The following is a 20115-nucleotide window of genomic DNA, read 5'->3' on the forward strand; positions in this document are numbered from 1 at the left end:
GCCTTAGTTCTAAAGTTGTAGATGAATATTGACAACTTTTTGGAGGGAGACTAAAAAAAGTTTTTTGTACCAAGAATTGAAATGAAGTCATAGCGAGTCAATTAGGCGGGATTTTGTGGAAGGGAGTTTCAATGGTTGGTAACGGAGACGTTAAGCTCAGACATAGTTTTTAGAAATTTTTTCCTTGCTCATTAATTAAAACGACTCTGTTTTGAGCTTTGTCAACGTGGATTGATGATGGCCACTTCTTCAGTTTTGTGAGGGAACCGTTCAGGGACGGTCATGATGACCGTCCCTGCCCCGTATCCCTCAAGTAACTAGCCAGTAGACTATTTAATCAGTCCCAGCTCCGGTAGTGGGAAAATAAATAGGAGTAATTCTTTTGGCTTTCATTTGCAGAGTTCAATTAGCGATTAGGTGGAGAGCAGAATGGAGGAGTTGGAGGAGGGAGAGGGTGCTGGGGTTATAGGTAGCAGCAGTGAATTCCATGCAGATGAGCATCCTATGGAATTGGAATCACAATTGGAAGAAGAAGAACGTGAAGTCGATGATGAAGGAAAAGGTACTACTACTGCTACCACTACGGCTAATATCGAAGGAGAAGAAGATGATGATGATGATGAGGATGAAGAGGAAGAAGGGTATAAATTCAGGTTCAGTGATGACATGGATCCTCTGGCTTTTACCAAAGAGGACGCATCTGGGCTCCAGCCTTACGAGCAATTCCAGCGCCTGGAGCACCACTACGAAGCTTTGGCTGCCAAAAAGCGCAAGGCCCGTCTCCAACCCACACCCCAAGGGTACCCTCCCTCCCTCCTTCTGACTATTTGCTAATCAAAAGCAACTTGCACTATTTCTTCAAGTCCTTTGAATGAGTATTGCTAATTGTTATTCTTGATTTTGATGATCACAAAGGTCTTTGAAATGTTTGTTTAACTCTCTTCAAATATAAGTGTTTTCTGCCTATCAAAGAATCAGGTACGAATATGTCAAGAATTGAAAATCAACCAAAAGAAGAAGCAAAAACAGGACACTCATGTCGGACGTCCTAAGGAATTGGTCGGACGTCCGAAAGGATGAAGATCATTAAGAAGAAGATTCTGTCGGACGCTCGTGAGGAAGCATCGGACGTCCGGATGGATCGGACGTACTCCTCGGACGCACATCGAACGTGTCGGACGTCCTAAAAATTCCACAAAATGTTGATGACTCTCTGCCAAGACTCTGTCGGACGCTCGTAAGGAAGCATCGGACGTCCTGAAGGATCGGACGCATGCTTCGGACGCACATCAATCTCATCGGACGTCCTAAAAATTCCACAAAGATTTGATAACTCTCTGGACGACGTTCGGACACAGAAGCTCGGACGATAAAATACCATCGGACGTCCGAACAACAACTTCACTGAGTTTCGGACGATGGGATCGGACGATGACTAAGACGTCGGACGTCCGACAGCTCCAACGGCTAGCTGACTCTTCATCTGCCTTCTATCCGTTGGAAGTATTAATGAAGCTCATTTTGGCTCCCTTTAAATACAAACGATTCTGATTCAGAAGAGGACTTTTGCACACTTTGTTTACATGATCTCAAGAGATATTTTAGCTAGAAAATAGTCTCCAAAACTAGATTTGTTCTCCAAGTGGTGTGAATTTCTTGTGAGCTTTTCTTTTGTGGTTGAAAGTTTCATTAGTGTAGCTTTGTTGAGGGTTATCTGAGTGATTGTAAAACTTCTTAGCTTGACTAAGTGAGGCTTAGGGCAAGGAGGAAGTGCTCCCTCCATTGTACATCTAGTTGATCATCTTTCATCAAAGAGAAGTTGCTCAACCTAGTGATTGGTCTTCAAGTTTGAGGAAAGCTTGGTAGACAATCGGTTTGATATTCTATCTTATTCTTTTTGTTTAATAAAATTCTCATTGCTTATCTATACTTGTTTTTCGAATCAATATTGCTCTCTTCTTCTAATCTACTTGATTGATTATTACTAGAAAAGAAGGTAAATTTTTATTAAGCAAAAATTGCATAAATTTGATTAAGATTTTAATCAACCTAATTCACCCCCCCTCTTAGGTTGTCTTTGGGCCTTACACTAATAAAACCAGAGGAAAAAGATAGCTTCTCTATTAGCGCTACCAATTCTTTCAAATTTTTACAACGTAGGTTGCCCTTATTTGGTTCCGTCTTCTCGTTATTGTGGTTTTGATTGAAAATTCATTGTTTGTTTCCTATCAAGAGCTTCATGCAAATTGTGTTGTGTTTGCTTGAACAAGACACGTTTAATAAATTTTGGAAACAATCAAGTCATCCGGCTGTTGCTTTTGCTGAGGTTATAGAAGATTGCTTCTCTAGTTGTTGTTATTATTATTATTATTTTTTCACTCACACTGGCATTATATATATTTGCAGTTTGGCTTTGTTGTTTCTGTATCTTGTTTTCTTTTGAATGTGCTACCTGGTTACTTCTTAACAGCTTCATTAACTGTCTTTGATCAGATGATCTAGCCTTTTTCTTCATTGCTTTATTTTTTGGAATCTTGTCGAGTTTCCAATTTTGAGTGGGTGGTAATGGTGATTTGGCATTCTTTTGTCTCCAGCTAAAACCTGATATTGCCATGGCATTGCTGGGTCTCTTAGATGGCCTACCCTAGGGAGGTAGAGAGTAAATGTGGCTTTGTTTGAGTCCCCTATGTCAATTTTTAGTATCAGTAAGGTGGCATCTACTCACTGAAAACAATTGAACCATTGTGAAACTGTCTGTTCTCATTGTAATTTTTTTGCACATCACGGAATTAACGTTTTCTTATGTACCTAAAGAAGAAAAACTGATTTTTTTGGCATGTGATTTAATACTTCCCATTGGAATCCCCTTAAAAGTTTTTTCTTTTCCTCAAGTTTCCAACTTTTTTGCTCAATGCTCTGCTGATATAATGTTCTTTTCGTTTCTTTCATTGGTGGTGTGGCAGGGAAGTACCTGTAGCTAAAAAACCACGGCAACAACAAGAAGATGTTTCTGGTGCAACCATGGAAGAAATAATGGAACTCATGAATTATGGCTCTAGAAGAAGATCCAGGAAAGTATGGTATCCATGCTTGTTCGTCACTTTTTTCCACCTTAGCTTTGTGTTTTCAACAATTTTTGCTCTTGAACTTGTGGCTAAGTTGAAAGACTTCAAGTTTACTAGTCTAGACAATTTCAAAATCATGTCTTTTTCTTGTAACATTGTGTTGTATTCATGATGAGGAGATATGCTTTATTATGAATGCATTGACTAAAAAAAATAATTTCGCATTGAAAATACAACCCATGATTAACTTTTTGCACTAGCCAAGATGCACTGTGAAACCTAAAGGCTTAGTTTCCAGGCTTCAATCTTGTAGGTAAGAACTTTCAGTTGACGAAAAGGACGTGTCTTTTCATGTTGTTTCACTGTTGTAATGTGTTCAATAAAATACAACGTCATATCTATGCAACCATATTTTGGATTCACCCAGGTAATTCTCTTTAATATAGTTCCTTTTTTTTCATTTTTTGGGGAGAAAAATTACTCTTATTGGTTCCTTTTCCAGTTTTGAATTTGAGTAAGATTTTTCTTGACCTTGCAACCTCTTTGGTGACAAAGTGATTGGCAATCCTGTGAAATGACCCCCTCCTTTTTGGCCGTTTCTTTGTTCTTTTGCACTTATATTAAAGAGCTTTTACAAGTATATGATAATTGGAGAATAGCTGTTTTAATAGATTGGGTTCAATCTTACCATATTTGATGATGCTCCCTTTTTTTGGGTTTCTTTTATCACATTGTAGATTAATGGAATCTCAGCCATAGATATTCCTTTAACTGTTGAGTGACTTTTGCCGTGGACCTATGGACTTATTTTCTTTAGTTCTTGCTCATTTTGCTCACCTGTGGCACAAACATAATCTAGTCCAATTTTTGTAACGCTTAAGATTTTGAGAAACCAGCAAGAATGAGGCCAAGCAGCTTTCCTACATATGTAGTCTGATATCTGTCACTAATATATCAAAAGCAGCAGGAACAAGGCCAGCAGCTTGGCTCTCATGTTCTCCATCAAGTATTTTAGTTATAAGCATTGCTGCCATCGTGAAAGGAAACTTCTATTGATAAAGATTTCTTAGAATAATTAGTACCTTAACGTTTATATTCTGGGTGTTTTAGGGGGGCATATTCTTTTTCTGGTGCCACCTAAAACCATCTGGTCTTCATATGCTTCATTTATTTATTTTAATACGTCTTGAGTGGACATATGTAAGTCTCTTCATAATGCATATATAGGAATTAATCCATGAAAACCTCGATAAGAGCACACTAGCTAGTACCAAGTCTTTTGGGACTCACTCTAATTCATTATCAACACCCAAAACAAAAATATCACTGGCACAACTCAGACTAGTGCAAGTAACTTTTCTATCCATCTTTATTTGAGCAATTTGACAGTGTTTCAAGATGGTGATGGTTGCTAAAACCATTTTAATCTTTAGGAGACCTTTCTAAGAAGCTATCTTGCTCTTGTTTTTCCTGCCAAGCAGCCCGACACCTTAGCGAGATACCCAGCTTGAGGCAAAGACTGAGGAAAAGAAATTTGAGAGCAACATTCACAATCTTGATCTTTTTTTTCTTGGTTCATAATATTTTTTTTTGGCTTTGCGGACACATAAAATTGGTTGGACTCATATTTAGGTTTTTAAGGTTTTTTTTTTGTTGCATTATCTTCTGAAGTTTTATGCTACCCTATTTTTTTGGTTTTGGGACATTTCGCAAAATGCTTTTTTTACCTTGTGCAGCCCAAGAGAAGAGGTCGACGAAAGGGATCAAGGAATAAAGTCAGTCCTGAAGTGACTCGAAAACTTGGTGATGCTACTCTTCATTATGCCCATGGCCGCTATGGAGAGGTAGGGCCTTAGCGTGCCTTATTTGTCAGTCTGTAGGGTGATCTTTACTTGATTTACCATTTGGTTTTAACTATACCCGTGCGCCTTACTGCTATGGAAGGCATGGTGGTGACCATTCCTTAATTGTCTCTCTTTTTGGGTAAATTTCAGTTTGTTTACCATTTGCTTTGACTGGATATCTTGCATTTTGTTATTCATGAGCATCCACAATGATGTTGGCTGAAGAACTTATTCTTCATAAGGAATGCAAAATTAGAGATCCATTCACTTTGTTAGCCTGCTTTGCAAAGTGTTGGTCCTCTCCTTTGAGTGAATAAATTTCTTTCAGTTTGAATGCATTGACTTTGTTCTGGATATGAGAAACAATTAAGTCTTGCTGCTAAGTCAGACCTTTTGTATTGAGGATTTAGTTATAATGGTTGTCAAAAATAGCATATCTAGTTTTTCGTTTAGGCAAAGTGAAGTAACAGTACAAGTTCAGTAAATGCCGAGTTATTTCTTATGGAGTTTTACTCGAACTTATTGAGAAATTCAATACGATGGTCACTTTTTGTCTTCACATAGCACTCTCTGTTAATTAGAACTGGTGGGAATCTCATTTTGACTTGGGCATTTTCTGGTTGTGTGCTTGGAATCTTTAGAAGGACAATGTCTATAATGGTTATTGTTTTTGGTTATCAATTTTCTTGTTCATTGTAGATTTTCCGAGCTTGTAGGCCATAGGTGTGTTTTACGAAGTGATTCGTCTTTCTCCCAATCTTCCTGATCCATATCATAGGCTGGGGCTCATCTATAATGAGATGGGTGATAAGAAGAGAGCCTTGGATTTCTACATGATTGCTGCCCATTTAACCCCAAAGGATGCATCTTTGTGGAAGCTGCTTGTGACATGGTCCATAGAACAAGGTGATACATGACAAGCCAGGTACTGCCTTTCTAAAGCAATAACAGCAGATCCGGAAGATATCAATTTGCGGTTTCACCGTGCATCCCTTTATGTTGAGTTGGGTGATTATTTGAAAGCTACTGATTCATATGAGCAAATTTCTCAGCTCTGCCCTGACAATGTAAACGTACTACAGACTACGGCCCAGCTGTATAAAAAATTTGGCCAATCTGAGCTTGCAGTCAGTATACTGGAAAGCTATCTCAGAAATTGTTGCAAGGAACCTGATTTAAGTGTGGTTGATATATTGGTTTCACTACACATGGAAGGCAATGCACATCTAAAAGCCCTCGAGCATATTGAGCATGCACAGCAGGTTTACTGCTCTGGGAAAGAGATGCCATTATGTCTGCGTACAAAAGCTGGAATATGTCATATTCACCTTGGAAACTTTGTAAAAGCAGAAGCTCTTTTCAATGTTTTGAGACATGAGAATTTACATGATCATCCCCAGTTGATTATTGAGATTGGAGATTCACTAATGAATCACGAGCATTACGAATCTGCACTAGAATACTATATGATGTTGGTAGGAGATGATGTTAAGAACAATGGTTGCCTGTATCTGAAAATTGCTGAGTGTTGCAGTTGTCTGGGGAAACGATTGCAATCAATTGATTACTTCTACAGAGCTTTAGACAAACTTGAGAATACTGTTGATGCTCGGTTGGCTTTGTCATCACTTCTTCTTGAAGAAAATAAAGATGATGAAGCCATTTCTATTCTCTGTCCTCCTAAAGAATCAGAATCGCTATTTAACTTGAACCTAAATGCAGCAAAACCATGGTGGCTTAATGGGAAGATAAAGTTGAGGCTTTCTCAAATCTATAAAGCTAAAGGATTGTTGGAGGCATTTGTAGATGTAATTTTTCCTGTAGTTCGAGAGACATTGTTTCTTGAGACTATACAACAAAAGGTCAGGCCAAGGAAGAGGCTATCAAAAAGTGTTCTTTCTGAACGGATAAAAATACTTGATCATGTTAGGACTGATACTGTGTTCCATGGATTTAGACCTGTAGCTTCAACATCAGATCTGTCTAGAGCGTCCAGAGCAAAAAAGTTACTAAAAAAGAAGGAAGCAAAAAGAGCTGCTGCTTTGGCCGCTGGAATAGAGTGGATAAGTGATGATTCAGAGGATGAATCTCCTCAACAAGCACCAAGAGAGCTTCCTCTTCCAAACCTTCTAAGAGATGCGGAACATCATTATCTCATTATAGAATTATGCAAATCACTGTTATCCTTGAAAAAGTATTGGGAAGCATTGGAAATCATCAATTTAACTCTGAAATTGGCCTCCAATGTTTTGTCTGTTGAAAGGAATGAAGAGCTTAGAACTCTGGGAGCCCAAATAGCATACAATATTGCTGATCCTGCTCACGGCTTTGACTATGCACGCTATATTGTTAATCAACGTCCTTATAGCTTTTCTGCATGGAACTGCTATTACAAAGTAATCTCAAAACTGGACAGTCGATATTCAAAGCATAACAAGTTTTTGCACACCATGCGAACCAAGCACAAAAGTTGTGTACCACTCACTCTCATTTTTGGGCACCAGTTTACCATGATCAGCCAGCATCAAGCAGCTGTTCGGGAATATTTGGAAGCTTACAAGCTGATGCCAGATATTCCCTTGATCAATCTCTGTGCTGGAACTGCATTGATAAACTTGGCCCTGGGTCACAGACTTCAAAACAAACATCAGCCTGTGGTACAAGGATTGGCATTTCTTTTCAATAATTTACAGCTTTGCAGATATGGTCAGGAAGCACTGTATAATATAGCTCGTGCATATCATCATGTCGGTCTTGTTTCTCTTGCTGCTGTAAACTATGAAAAGGTTCTTACAATGCATGAAAGTGATTGCCCCATGCCGAACCTTCCAAATGAGAAACCAGATGGTCTGGCTTCTCCAAAGCCAGGTTACTGTGATCTTCGTCGGGAAGCAGCTTACAATTTGCACCTGATCTACAAGAAAAGTGGAGCAATTGATCTTGCCAGGCAAATCTTGAAAGATCATTGTGTCATATGACTGAATAAAGTATTCCTTGTAATGCAATTTCTTTGTTTATGGAAAAGCCACATTTGATATGTCTTTCTTTGACTAGCAACACGGACATTTAACCTTAGAAATGGTAATTGTCTGTGTTTGCAAAGTATGTCTTTTGTTTTCCAAGCGCAGAGATTGAATCTTGGCAGGAAAGTAAAACGGTTATAGGTAATTTCAGTTAGTTCTTGGCTACTTGCAACACAAATGAGCGGCTGAAAATCTAAACCTTACAATTGCAAACTCCCTCTAGCGTCTACTTCTAAAATTTTGAATCTTTTCGATTCAAAAAATTTGTACGCCGAAGATTGCTTTTGATTGAGATGTGCAGGCTGATCAGACAGTGATAAGCTTAAGACCGTGGAGGTGGAAGCTGTGGCAGCAGCAGAGTGCATGGTCCTCATTTTGAACCCTCTTCAATCAAAAACAACGACGCCAATTCTTCTGATCCTCTTTTTTCCAGCCTCATGGCAGCGCCCGCTCCACTTTCCTCGTTCAAGTCTAATTGTCATCTGTTTAAAAATTACATGTCAGGTCTTGGGTTTTCTGGTTTCTGTCCATCTTTACCTCAATTATCTAGCTGTTCATTGCTTCAAGATTGGACTTTTGGTATATAAAGATACTGGTTTTTTCGTTTGTTTTTTCTGGGCTTATCTAGTTTTAGTTATTATGTTAAATTTTTGATGAATTTATGCCTAGTTCTTAGTTAATTTGGTGTGGTTTGGTGTGTAAGTGAAGCTGTTTGGTGCCGATTCTGTATTTAGTTTTGTAGATTTTAGTTTAGTTTTGGCTTTAGTGCTAATTTTTTGGTTATGCATTTTTAAGAAGAAGTTTTGCAGCTGATTATGGAAAGTACGAGTCATGTTCTTGCTGGTTTGTGATTGTTAAATTTTTGAATGTGAGGTTTGGCGGACTTGCTAGTGCAGGAAACATGGTAGCAGTTGTGTTATTGGAAATTAGCATGGCCATTTGTACGTGTGAAAAAATGTATAATCACATAGATACGTGCACATCTGTATTTGCGGAAAGTTGTTTTCTGCTTAATGCTTGGCAAGATATTTGTTTTTAAGAATGTCATTTGTCATTTTCTGCATTATGTTCGCAAGGAATTTGTTTTCCAAGAAGCATGTGTTTTCTCCTCTGTCTCAAGTACAACCAATAATGTGGTTGGATCATGGAAATCTTGTTCATTTGTGTGTAGACACCAAATTTTTGTCAAATTTTAATATTTTCTTGAATTTTTTCTATTTAATAAATTATTTATTTTCTTGCATTTTAATGTGCATTTTTCTCAATTTTGCAGGTTTGTTTTAGGAAAAGAGAAAACAAAACACAAAAAAAAACAAAAGAAAATCAAGAAATAAAAAACTTTCTCCTAATTATTTCTCTTTCACCAAATGTACTATTGATCCATTTTTGCACTCAATGTCTCCATGCACCTTTCTTTTCATTTTTTGGTGAAAAACCATCATGTTTACTAACCAGACACACAAACTCCATTTTTTCTCCCAATACAAGCTCTCGGCTCTCCCTCAAGAAAGACAGGACAGACACAACAAAAAAAAAACCACCCGAGGCTCTCTCTGGTCTTCTTTTTTTTTCTCCCAAGCCACACACAAAAAAAAAAGACTCCAACTCCAGCCCTGAATCTCACTCACTCTCGGCTCTCTGTTTTCTCTCAACTAGACAAACGCACACAAAGACCAAAAAAAAAAAAAAAACTCCGCTCATTTTTTTTGGGACCTCTCGGCTCCCTCTACACAATTTTTTTCCACAAAATCAAACACAAAAGAAGGGAGGCAGCAACCGGTTGGACAATTGGAGCTTGGGAATTTGGTCAAAAAACTTTAGCCAAGGGACCATAATTCTAGTTAAGGTATTTTTCCTTTTTTTCGGTTTTTTTTTTCTTTTTCTTTCCTTTTTTATTAGTTATATTAAAAGCATGTTTAGTTGCTGCTTTGTCCCTTTCTCTTGCTGGTTTTGTTGTGTTGGTGTTGTTGGGCAAGTCCAAGACTAGATTGAGGAAAAGAAAGATGATTTTTGGATATGCATGCTACATGTTTTGATAAAATGCCAAAATGGAAAAACGGATTAAAAAGCTGAATATTGTGCATGTTTTGTTGTCAAAATAGATGATTGTAGCTGGCACAAGGTCCGAAAATGTTGAATTATCTAAAAATTTTGGAATTTTTGAGCCTCAAAAGCATTTTGTGCATTTTTTTATTTTTTGGACTGTTTTGATTTAATTTATCATATTGTTGTTGTTTTTCTATTGATTGGAGATCATAGTTGCATTGTAGAAGTTATAAGGAGTGTTGTAATATAAATTTTATGGTTTTTAGTGGTGATTATGGTGTTTTAAAAAATAAAAAATTGTGCTTTTTTTTTTAGCATTTTGGCCACTTACGGGTTATTTTTTGTAAAAACTTACTTCAAAAATGGAATCTACGCCAAAAATCGAGTTTGACTGTGTATTTTGATAATTTTTTGTGATCGAAAAAAATTCGCTGCCGACCGACAGTGGTCCGCAGCGGAGGCGCCGCCGGCAGCCGACATGGCTGCCATGGCCACCAGCTGAAGCTTAAAGCTGGCAGGAGAAGGAGAAAGAAGAAACGGAAGGGAAGGAGAAGAAAAAGAAGAAGAAAAGAAAAGAAAGAAAAAAAGAGAAGAAAAGAAAGAAAAATGATGGGCTAATGTTTTTTTTGTGGGCTTGTGGTTTTTTTTGGTTGGGTTTTGGGAATGGGTTTTGGTTTATTTCTTTTGAATTTCGGCTGGGCTTAGGAATTTTCGGCCCAAGTAAAAAATAAAAGAGGCCCGATGGCCTTTTTCTAGCCCAAATCAGAAACCAAATTTTGCACTTTAGCCCCTGATCTTTGAAGTAATTTATTGCAGCCCAAAACATTTTAGATTTCTTTCACTTGGGTCCTTAAATTAATTGCACTTTGGTCTTTGAACTTTATCTTTTATTTAATTTTGGCCCCTAAACTTTGTAAAAATGTATTTTTTACCCTAAAAGTTTTTCAATATTTGTAATTCAATCCCTAGTGGATTTTGACTCTCACTATTGAATTGTTTTTTTTCTTTAATAGCTAATTATGTTATTTTTAAAAAATAAAAGAGGCCCGATGGCATTTTTCTAGCCCAAATCAGAAACCAAATTTTGCACTTTAGCCCCTGATCTTTGGAGTAATTTTATTGCAGCCCAAAACATTTTAGATTTCTTTCACTTGGGTCCTTAAATTAATTGCACTTTGGTCTCTAAACTTTATCTTTTATTTAATTTTGGCCCCTAAACTTTGTAAAAATGTATTTTTTACCCTAAAAGTTTTTCAATTTTTGCAATTCAATCCCTAGTGGATTTTGACTCTCACTATTGAATTGTTTTTTTTTTCTTTAATAGCTAATTATGTTACTTTTGAGTATATTTAACTTGTAATTTTTAGATATTCTTCAATTTTTTTACGGTTGATATATTAAGGTGAATTTAGTATTTTTATCATCATTATTATTTTTCAATTAAAAATTGATGCCATGATTCTTTTGTTTATTTTGAGTATAAATAGGGCAATTTGACTCCATTTAGTCACCACTTCAAAAGGGAGGTACCCCTATTATTATTATTTCAATGTCAATTACGTGCTCTTATGTGCTTCTACGTGTTCTTATGTATTTAAATATTTTTATACGCTTTATTTATTTGATTTAAATGTTCATTCAAATTTTCTTATATTTGTTTAATTAATTTTTATAATTATTTGAGAGGCATTTAAATACCTCAAAAATGTAATAGATAGGATAACTAGATTTGTTTTATTATATTTTCCCATTTTAGATTGTAATTAGGTCCCTTATTATAATACATAAGGTAGATAGGATTTTTTTATTTTCCCATTTTCGATTGTAGTTAGATTCCCCACTGTAATAGATAGGTTTTTGCGTGTTTGTGTGGCTTATGTGTTATGTGCTTTATCCGTTTTTCTTAGGATTTTTGTATCTAGATATTATGTTTATGTGTTATGTGCTACGTGCTCTTACATGTTTATTTGTTTTAATTTATGCCTTATTTGTCTTACTATGTATTAAGAATGCATGACGTTAGGGGTGGGCACGGGTCGGGTACCCGCCCCGAACGTCAAATGGCTGACCCGACCCTAACATGTCGGGTCACTACTTTTTTGACCCTAATCCGCTCCGCTTGCCCTCGGGTACCCGATCCTCGGATACCCGAAAAATAGGGGCGGGTCATAGGGTACCCGCCCCTATTAAAGAATGCAAATTCCTGTATGAATGCAAAGACAAAGACAATAGCAAAGACAAACAAATTTGCAATTTCATCTTAGAAGATGAACTGCCGTACGTCCAGCCCAAGATAGAGACAAAGACAATAGCAGTATTCAAACTAGACAAAGACAAACAATATTCAATTCTCAAAAGTGATCAGTAGTAGACTAGCAGTAGTACTAGTTCCACACCAAGCCATAAAGTTAGAAATACAATAAAATTTCCCAATTCCAGCTACAATCACCTTAACCTTCTACAACACATTAAGGAGCACAATCTTCAAGAATCATCAATCTCAATATTAATAATAGAATGCTCCTCTGTCAAACCTAAAAAAAAAATTTCAAAAATAAAAACAACCAAGAAACATATTAGCACAAGTTGAAGCTCAAATGAATAAGAAAATTTTGAATGCAATGATAACAAGATATGAATAGTATTACCCGATTCCATTTCCTCAAGCTCAGTTATACTTTCTTCCAAATCAATTGGTTGAATACCCTTGCGAAGCCAATCTTGTCCACAAATTATAGCCTTCACCATTCTTGGAGTTAAAGAGCTTCGAAAAGAATCCAACACACGGCCTCCCGTACTAAAAGCAGACTCCGAGGCAACAGTAGACACCGGAATAGCTAATACATCTCTAGCAATTGCAGCAAGAACTTGGAACCTATGAGCATTATCTCTCCACCAATCCAATATATGAAAGTTTGGACAGTGAAAATCTTCCTTCATTTCCATCAAATAGATGTCCAATTCCGTTTTATTGTGAGTGCTATCCAATGTATCAGCTTTTTGAGAATATTTTGCATGCATGTAATCTGATGCCCCTTTAACTGTAATTGTATCAACATCCATTTTATCCATTTCCCTAAACTGATTTTGACTTATCACTTCCCTATGAGGTGATTTTTCAGCAGAATAAAAGTCAAATAGGGAATGTAACACCTTTTCCACCTTAACTTTTAAAATTTCAGCATTCTTAGGATCATATGCCTCATCAATAGCCCATTGAACATAACTTAGTTTATGCCGGGGATCAAGAACAACAGCAATCAGAATCAATATGTTAATCCTTTCAACATTACCCCAATATTTGTCATATTTTTTCTTCTTATTTCTAGCCATAGTTGACAAACCAAAGTCATCACTTTCTTGAAATGAATTAAGAAGACCACCAATGCCAAAAATTTCATTCATATATACATTTCCTGTCACATATTGTGAGCCCGACATTTTCACAGTAGAATCATAAAAAATTTGAAGAAAAGGCAACAAATTTTTTGCATACTCCCAATCCATCTCAGTTGGCACACCCCTCATCTTAGAACTCTTACGAGTATCATTCTCACTTTGGGGACTCAACTCTTCGACATATTTGCTATCCACAGTTTCTAGCAACTCAAATGCCTTTTAAAATTTTAGAGCAGCCTCTAACATTAAAAATGTGGAATTCCACCTAGTTTCAACATCAAGGCATACAAGGCTTTTACTTTCGATTCTTTCTTTTTCTATGCAAGATTTGAATCTTTGAGCTCCAGCAGGTGAAGACCTAACATATCTCACAGCTGATCGAATCCTAACAATAGAGTCTTCCAAGTCTTTCAATCCCTCCCTAACCGTCAAATTCAAAACATGGGCAGCACATCTCATATGCAAGTATTCTCCATTTAAGACAGTACCTTTCCAATTAATAAGCCTTCTTCTCAAATATTGCAAACAAGTGTCATTTGAGCTAGCATTGTCTACTGTAACAGTCAAAACTTTACTAATTTTCCAATCAAGCAAGCATTTTTCTACTGTCCGACCAATAACTTCACCCGTATGACTTGTAATAGGACAGAAACTTAAAATCTTTTTGTGCAATTTCCATTATCATCAATGAAGTGAGCTGTCAAACACAAATAATTCAGATTTTGAATAGATGTCCAAGTATCAGTGGTGAGACAAATGCGGGAGGATAAAGTTTCAAAGTATGCCTTCAAACTTTTCTTCTCATCTAAAAAAAGCTTATGGCAGTCTCTAGTTATAGTTCTACGTGATGGCATTTCAAACCGTGGCTGCATAACTAGACAAAAATCCAAAAATCCCTCCCTTTCCACAAATTTAAATGGCAGTTCATCTATAATCACCATCCTAGCCAACATTCTCCTACATGATTCTTGATCAAACATATGGGTTGTTAATGCTTTTCCCCCTCTCTCTTTTGGTTTAAACTCCAGCGTCTTTTGCCTCTTATCCGTGTTATTATACGGATATTTTTTACACCTATGAAGGTGATTACTCAAAGAAGTAGTACCATTTGTGCTTGCACAGGCAATCAGTTGTTCACAATATTTACAAGTAGCTTTCTTGTCTTTTTTTTCCATACCTGTAACAACTACGTAATGCTCCCAAACCCAAGACCTATTGCTCTTGCTAGACACTTTTGTCTTGGATGTTGGAAGAGGTGGTACTTGACATGTATCAGTTTCATAGGCTTTAGCAACAATTTTTGGATCTGATGATGAATGATCAAAACTTGGGCTTGCAGCTGTAGTAGCTGTATTATCCCCTGTACTTGACATCTGAAAAATTCAAGAAAAGCAAGCAGAAGTCAAAGTCTCAAATAATGGCTTGAGAAGCTAAAGCAAGATTGGTCAATGCCATGCATCCACCCCTGATTCTTGAACTAAAATTGCAAGCCCATATTTTTAAAGCAAATTAAAAGCAATCCAATCAAATCCCAACTAAAAAGATTTTCTAGTGAGTTGCAGAGCTATGCATAATAATAATACTCCTACATTTGTTTAGTGCATATCAGCACTGATGCTCCATCAAATTGTAGCCATTCAACGCAAAAACCAATTCCAATTCGGCACTAGGTTGATTCTTAAGCGTACAAAAACTAAAACATGAATTGAGCTGAATATCCTTTTCCCTCCATTATTTTATTTTTATTTTTTTTCCATAAGGACACAACTACCAATTGATTCCCGGCATACCAAATGGAACTGGACGCATACCTTCAATGTATAATAATAGTACTCATCATCATACTAATAATGCCAGTTAATTTTTTTTTTTAAAAAGAAGAGGAATAAAATCAAACCAAAACCCAAAAAGAAAAAAATATGGAGGAGACAATAGTATAAAATAAAGATTGGAAAAAATAAAGACAAAATCAGAAGGTCGGCGTATGGATATCTCACTACAAACAAGTGAGATACTCTCAAAGAAAACTTTTACCAAGTTGGAAGGACCGGTAAAAGAAAACATTTTATCCATCACAGCTACTATGAAAGAGTCATGAGCAGCAAAAGAATCATGCATTATATTCCCAACCCCCCCAACCAGCAATACTGTGAGATATCCATACTTCCAACTAGTGAGATATCTAATACTTTCATGAACAAATTTAACATATGTTTCTAATGTTATTGGTAAGATCAATTATTGTACTTGCTATTGCATGAGTGCATCTGGGTTCATCAAATCATCGACACAAAAAAACTAATTTGGGACTGAGAAATTACCTTTATGTGACGGTCGGCGTTGGCGTTGCACTTGTACAACTTGAGTGTTTGGGACTTGAGAAATTGAAGGTCCAGAAGCCCAGAACTAGGACTGAAGAGTGAAGTCTGAACTGAAGGTGAAGAAGTTGCGGTGGCGCTGAAGTGAAGACTGAAGGCTGGAGTGTCGATTGAGATATGTTAGGAACTTAGGGTTAATAACTTTAAAATATTATAAAATTGCCCCTATATTTTTTAATATTTGTAAAATATACCCCCGGGTCGGGTACCCGCGGGTTTTAGATTTTGTGATCCGTATCCGTATCCGAATTTTATGGGTACCCGACCCTATCTGCTCCGCTGATAAAAATAGGGTCGGATACCCTAATTTTAGGGGCGGGTCGGAGCGGGTCGATTGGATTTTCGAGTTTTCGGATTTTTTTGCCCACCCCTACATGACGTCACCACACTATTCCAACGCTAGTTGTGGCTTCTCCCTCCGTCTACTTGCTAGTCCAACGCTAGTAAGGATTTTTAGAAATGGGATAGTCCAATGCTAGACCCTTAGATCGTTAATGCGTTAGATTCATCTCTTGCGTGACATTCATTACATTTTTGTGCATATTTTTAGGATTTTTTCTCATTTGCATGATATTTTCTATTATATTATCCTTTATCCCCTACTCTCTTTATGGTTTAATCATATCATTTAAGATTGCACCTCATTTAAGAAATTGTGAAATAAGTTAGTTCATTTGTTTGTCTATGTTAGGAGAATTATTTTTCAAATATGGGAAATGGGTGATTATAACTTTTTAGTTTAAATACCCATTAATCCCTGTATAAGAAAATTATGTTACGAGTTTTTGCCTCGCATACCCATTATGTTCCATTCCCTATTCTTTGACCACTTATACCTATATATATAATTTAATTTTCTTTTTAATTTCATCATTCGCATATTCATAACCCCTTCAAGGAATTATTTTGGCTTTCGCAATTAATGCGATTGGTATCAATTAAACCCTTGAATGGACATTTTGTTCCTTTCGATATTTTTATAAATTTAGATTTGCATCCATGTAGGAAACATTCAAACGTGATAAATTTAAGGGTTAGATTAGAAAAATTTTGACTAAACCTTGCAACTAGTTTAGACTAGGTTGAAAGGGTGCCTTAGTTTTGAATGAATCGAACCTTTGCCTTCCCTTTTTTCAACCGTGACTCCCGAACTCATTTTCTCTTGTTTTTCATAGATCTGGAGTTGTCGAAAAGGATTTTATTTTATTTATTTTTGTCAAAAAACACTTTTGGGTGACTTGGTATACTAAAACTCAATATCAAGTGGCAACTCCTATTTTTTCTTCAAAACCCTTTTAGACTAAATTTTATACCCAAATTGTCGCATTTTTTAAAATCTCATTCTAGGTCATTTTCACTTATTTTTAAATAAAATCATTTTCTTTCGTAATACCTTATTTTCATCGCGAAAAATGGGGTGTGACAACTTGGCGACTCTACTGGGGATGGTAGAGAGTCCAAGCACTTGGTTTAGTTGTCTTTTCTCTTTCTAACCCTTTCACTTATCATTTGGATGTTTTAGGTTGTATTTTTCTTTTTTAGGATGATTTGCATTTCACACTCGTATTCGTTCATCGTTTTTCGTATATGTGATAAATGGTTTATCTATTTACTTTTGTTTATTTACTTATTCGTAAAGTGTTTTGCATTGGGGATGAGAAGCGACATTATCCTAGAGCCTTCATGCATATTTAAATGGTATTACTCCCTCCCCTCAAAGGAGCACTTCATACGTGCATACGTTATTACTTTTTAACCCTTTATCTTATTTTCTTTTAGTAGTTATCATACCACTCCTCCTTGTTAGGATTAGGATCGATCCACTTGGACATGTGGCCGTGGCACGATGTGTACGTAGCAATGTTTGGGGGATCACTCGAACCACCGACTAAGGGCTTTGGAATTGATGACCCTTTGCCCTTTTGTCTGAAAGCTTGGGAACCTGAAACTTTATCGAGTTTAGATGCATTAATGAGCCCAACCTCATGTATTCATTTAGAAATCACCTAAGATAGAGTTTTCATCTACCCTATTAAGAACACTAGACACGAGGGGAGAGATCTACCCCTCTTTCTTTTCTTTATCTTATATTTCTATATTATTTTGTTGCCCCAATCTGTTATGTGTTGTTTATTAAAATAATCATTGTTTTATTGTCTTATATTGCATTCATAAACCCTAGAAACAAGAGTCCTGCCGTGGTACTCACTTAGGGCAGGTCACCTTTTGTAAATAGCACGTTTAAATTTCAGTTTATCGCATTAATACTATGTGTATATATATATGCATGTCATTTTAAGCTTACCCCGACATCTAAATGGGGCACACTTAGATCATATTTCAATTATCGTATTTCATATTTATCTGCTTTAATAAATTGTCATCAAAGGAAATGCCACTTAGGGAATCCAGCATTAGTAATAAACTATCATTTTTTCTCGGATATATAATCCAATGAGATTTGCACGTTTATATTTTTGTACCATCCAAAGGGGTAGTGCACAAGGTAAGGTAGGATCCAGTTTCTTCCATGATGATGGCATTGAAGTTGGTGGGGTAACTTTTGCACATTAAAATATGAACATCTAATAATCATCTTTTGGCCATTTTATCAGAGTTGGTAAAAATCCATTGTGTAAGGACACTAAGTTGAAGAAATTTACAAATGATTTCCTTGTTGTTGGAAAAATAAATATATCATGGCCAAATCTTGATTTTAGAAAACTCATAGACTAATACATTGTATGTGAGGACCCGTAATTTTCTGAATTTCTAGATTTTATTTTCTTTTAATTGCACGTTTTCCCACATTTTCTTTATTCGAAAAAATTTTCTAAATAATTTTTATGAGTAAATATAGTTTTTAGATGATTTTTCTAGTATCGGTTGGTTTTTGAGAAATTAAGAGCATATACCGGACGTGGGACCCGCTAGTGCGGAAAGTTCGGAAAAATTTGGCCAGTTAGGTTAAGTTTTGGATACCGGGTTTATTTTACAAGGTGCTAAGAGATAATTAGAGGTTATTTAGATGGTTAATCTTGGAGAGACAAAGGGATAAGAATAAACTTAAGAAGGGCCAAGTGTCGCGACCCGATTGGAGTTGGACTTTGACTTAACTTTCTTACCTTTACTAAATACCAAAATTTGACCAAAAATATCCCATTTCTTCTTCCTTCTTGGCTGAACACTTGAGAGAAAGAAAGAGAGGAAAATTTTCATCTTCAACTTCAAATCCAAGCCAAATCTTAAGTTCCAACCATTGGAAACTCAAATTACTCCATACAAAGTGCTAGTTAAGGAAGATTAGGAACTTGAATGGAAGGATTTTTGGAGGACAAAGCCTAAGCTCCTACCTTTCTTGTGGTTTTAAGGTATTTTGCCAAGAACATCCTCTTTACTTCAATTAATTTCTTATTAGTGGTTTTTAGTTGTTTTAGATGTTGTTTTGTGGAAGATTAGCATTTGAAGGCATGAATTCCAGATTAGGGTTTCATTTTTTTTCCCCTTCTGCCCGGTCCTGTTACCCATAGTTAGAGGCCGAATTGGACTTAGTACAAAACATAAAAGTTGTATAGAATGATGTTTTATAGTTTTCTACAAAATTTCAGCTCAATCGGAGCAACGTAGCCTGTGAAAAGACCGAAATACCCCTGCTGCACTGTTTATGTCCGAACCTGCTAATCCGCTTCTGTAATTGGTTAGTTTGACCAGGAATACTACTGATTTGGTTGTCAGTGTATTCTTAAGACTTATAGCCTTGTATCTTAGCTTTCAAATGGCTTTGGAATCACTTGAATTGGATTTGTATATGCTGCGATATGACTGAATGAATCCGGACTGCCACAGTAAACATCGAATTGGAAAATCTGGGGTTGTTTTGGTAAATTTGACTTAGATACATTGCAAAATGGACTGAGTGGTCTTCATGAAAGTTATAGCTCTCTGTCTTATCTTCGAAACGGTATAAATTTCACCCCAATCTGATAAGTGTAGCTCCAGTTGTGTCTGTTCCGCTTAATGACATCAAAACTGTCTTTTGGTTCTAGGGTTTATAATTGGGGCTTTTCTAGGGTTTCTTTGTTGAGCTACCATTTGGTTGTTTTGAAGGGTATTGTGGCTCTAATTAAAGGTGTTTAATTGTTTGTGATTGGGTGTTGAGGTTTGGTTGGAAAGGTAAAGAAGATTAGGGGATGTGCTGTCAAAATTTTCGCGGGAGCTTCTGCGCAGTCTCGGGAGATTTGCTATATCTTGATGTAGAAATGTCAGAATTGAGTTCCGTTTGTTGTATTTTAAATTAGATTCATAGGGCTATGAACCGTGTAAATTTCAGACCCTGTTTCTGTCTGTGTAATTTATGGTG

The 20115-nt window shown here is 36.4% G+C and overlaps 2 protein-coding genes across 2 annotated transcripts; both read left to right on the forward strand.

Moving 5' to 3' along the window:
* The first annotated feature begins 464 nt into the window (after positions 1 to 464).
* LOC113757122 (transcription factor tau subunit sfc4-like) lies at positions 465 to 8045 on the forward strand. Its single transcript, XM_027300528.1, has 4 exons — positions 465 to 800; positions 2964 to 3075; positions 4802 to 4909; positions 5626 to 8045. Exons 1-4 carry the CDS (start codon positions 505 to 507, stop codon positions 5824 to 5826), a joined length of 717 nt encoding a protein of 238 aa, XP_027156329.1. The 5' UTR covers positions 465 to 504; the 3' UTR covers positions 5827 to 8045.
* Positions 6118 to 7887, forward strand: LOC113757123 (general transcription factor 3C polypeptide 3-like). Its single transcript, XM_027300529.1, has one exon. The coding sequence runs from the start codon at positions 6118 to 6120 to the stop codon at positions 7885 to 7887; it is 1770 nt and encodes a 589-aa protein (XP_027156330.1).
* Positions 8046 to 20115: the final 12070 nt, after the last annotated feature.

The sequence above is a fragment of the Coffea eugenioides genome, unplaced genomic scaffold (genome assembly GCF_003713205.1).
Source record: "Coffea eugenioides isolate CCC68of unplaced genomic scaffold, Ceug_1.0 ScVebR1_2750;HRSCAF=3834, whole genome shotgun sequence".
Taxonomy (NCBI): domain Eukaryota; kingdom Viridiplantae; phylum Streptophyta; class Magnoliopsida; order Gentianales; family Rubiaceae; genus Coffea; species Coffea eugenioides.

Excerpts from the sequence above, each read along its gene's own strand:
- LOC113757122 (XM_027300528.1), top strand. The coding sequence starts at position 505 with ATGGAATTGGAATCACAATTGGAAGAAGAAGAACGTGAAGTCGATGAT. Across the intron at positions 3,076-4,801 it reads CTAGAAGAAGATCCAGGAAA|CCCAAGAGAAGAGGTCGACG; the intron begins GTATGGTATCCA and ends TACCTTGTGCAG. Across the intron at positions 4,910-5,625 it reads CCCATGGCCGCTATGGAGAG|GCCATAGGTGTGTTTTACGA; the intron begins GTAGGGCCTTAG and ends CCGAGCTTGTAG.
- LOC113757123 (XM_027300529.1), top strand. The coding sequence starts at position 6,118 with ATGGAAGGCAATGCACATCTAAAAGCCCTCGAGCATATTGAGCATGCA.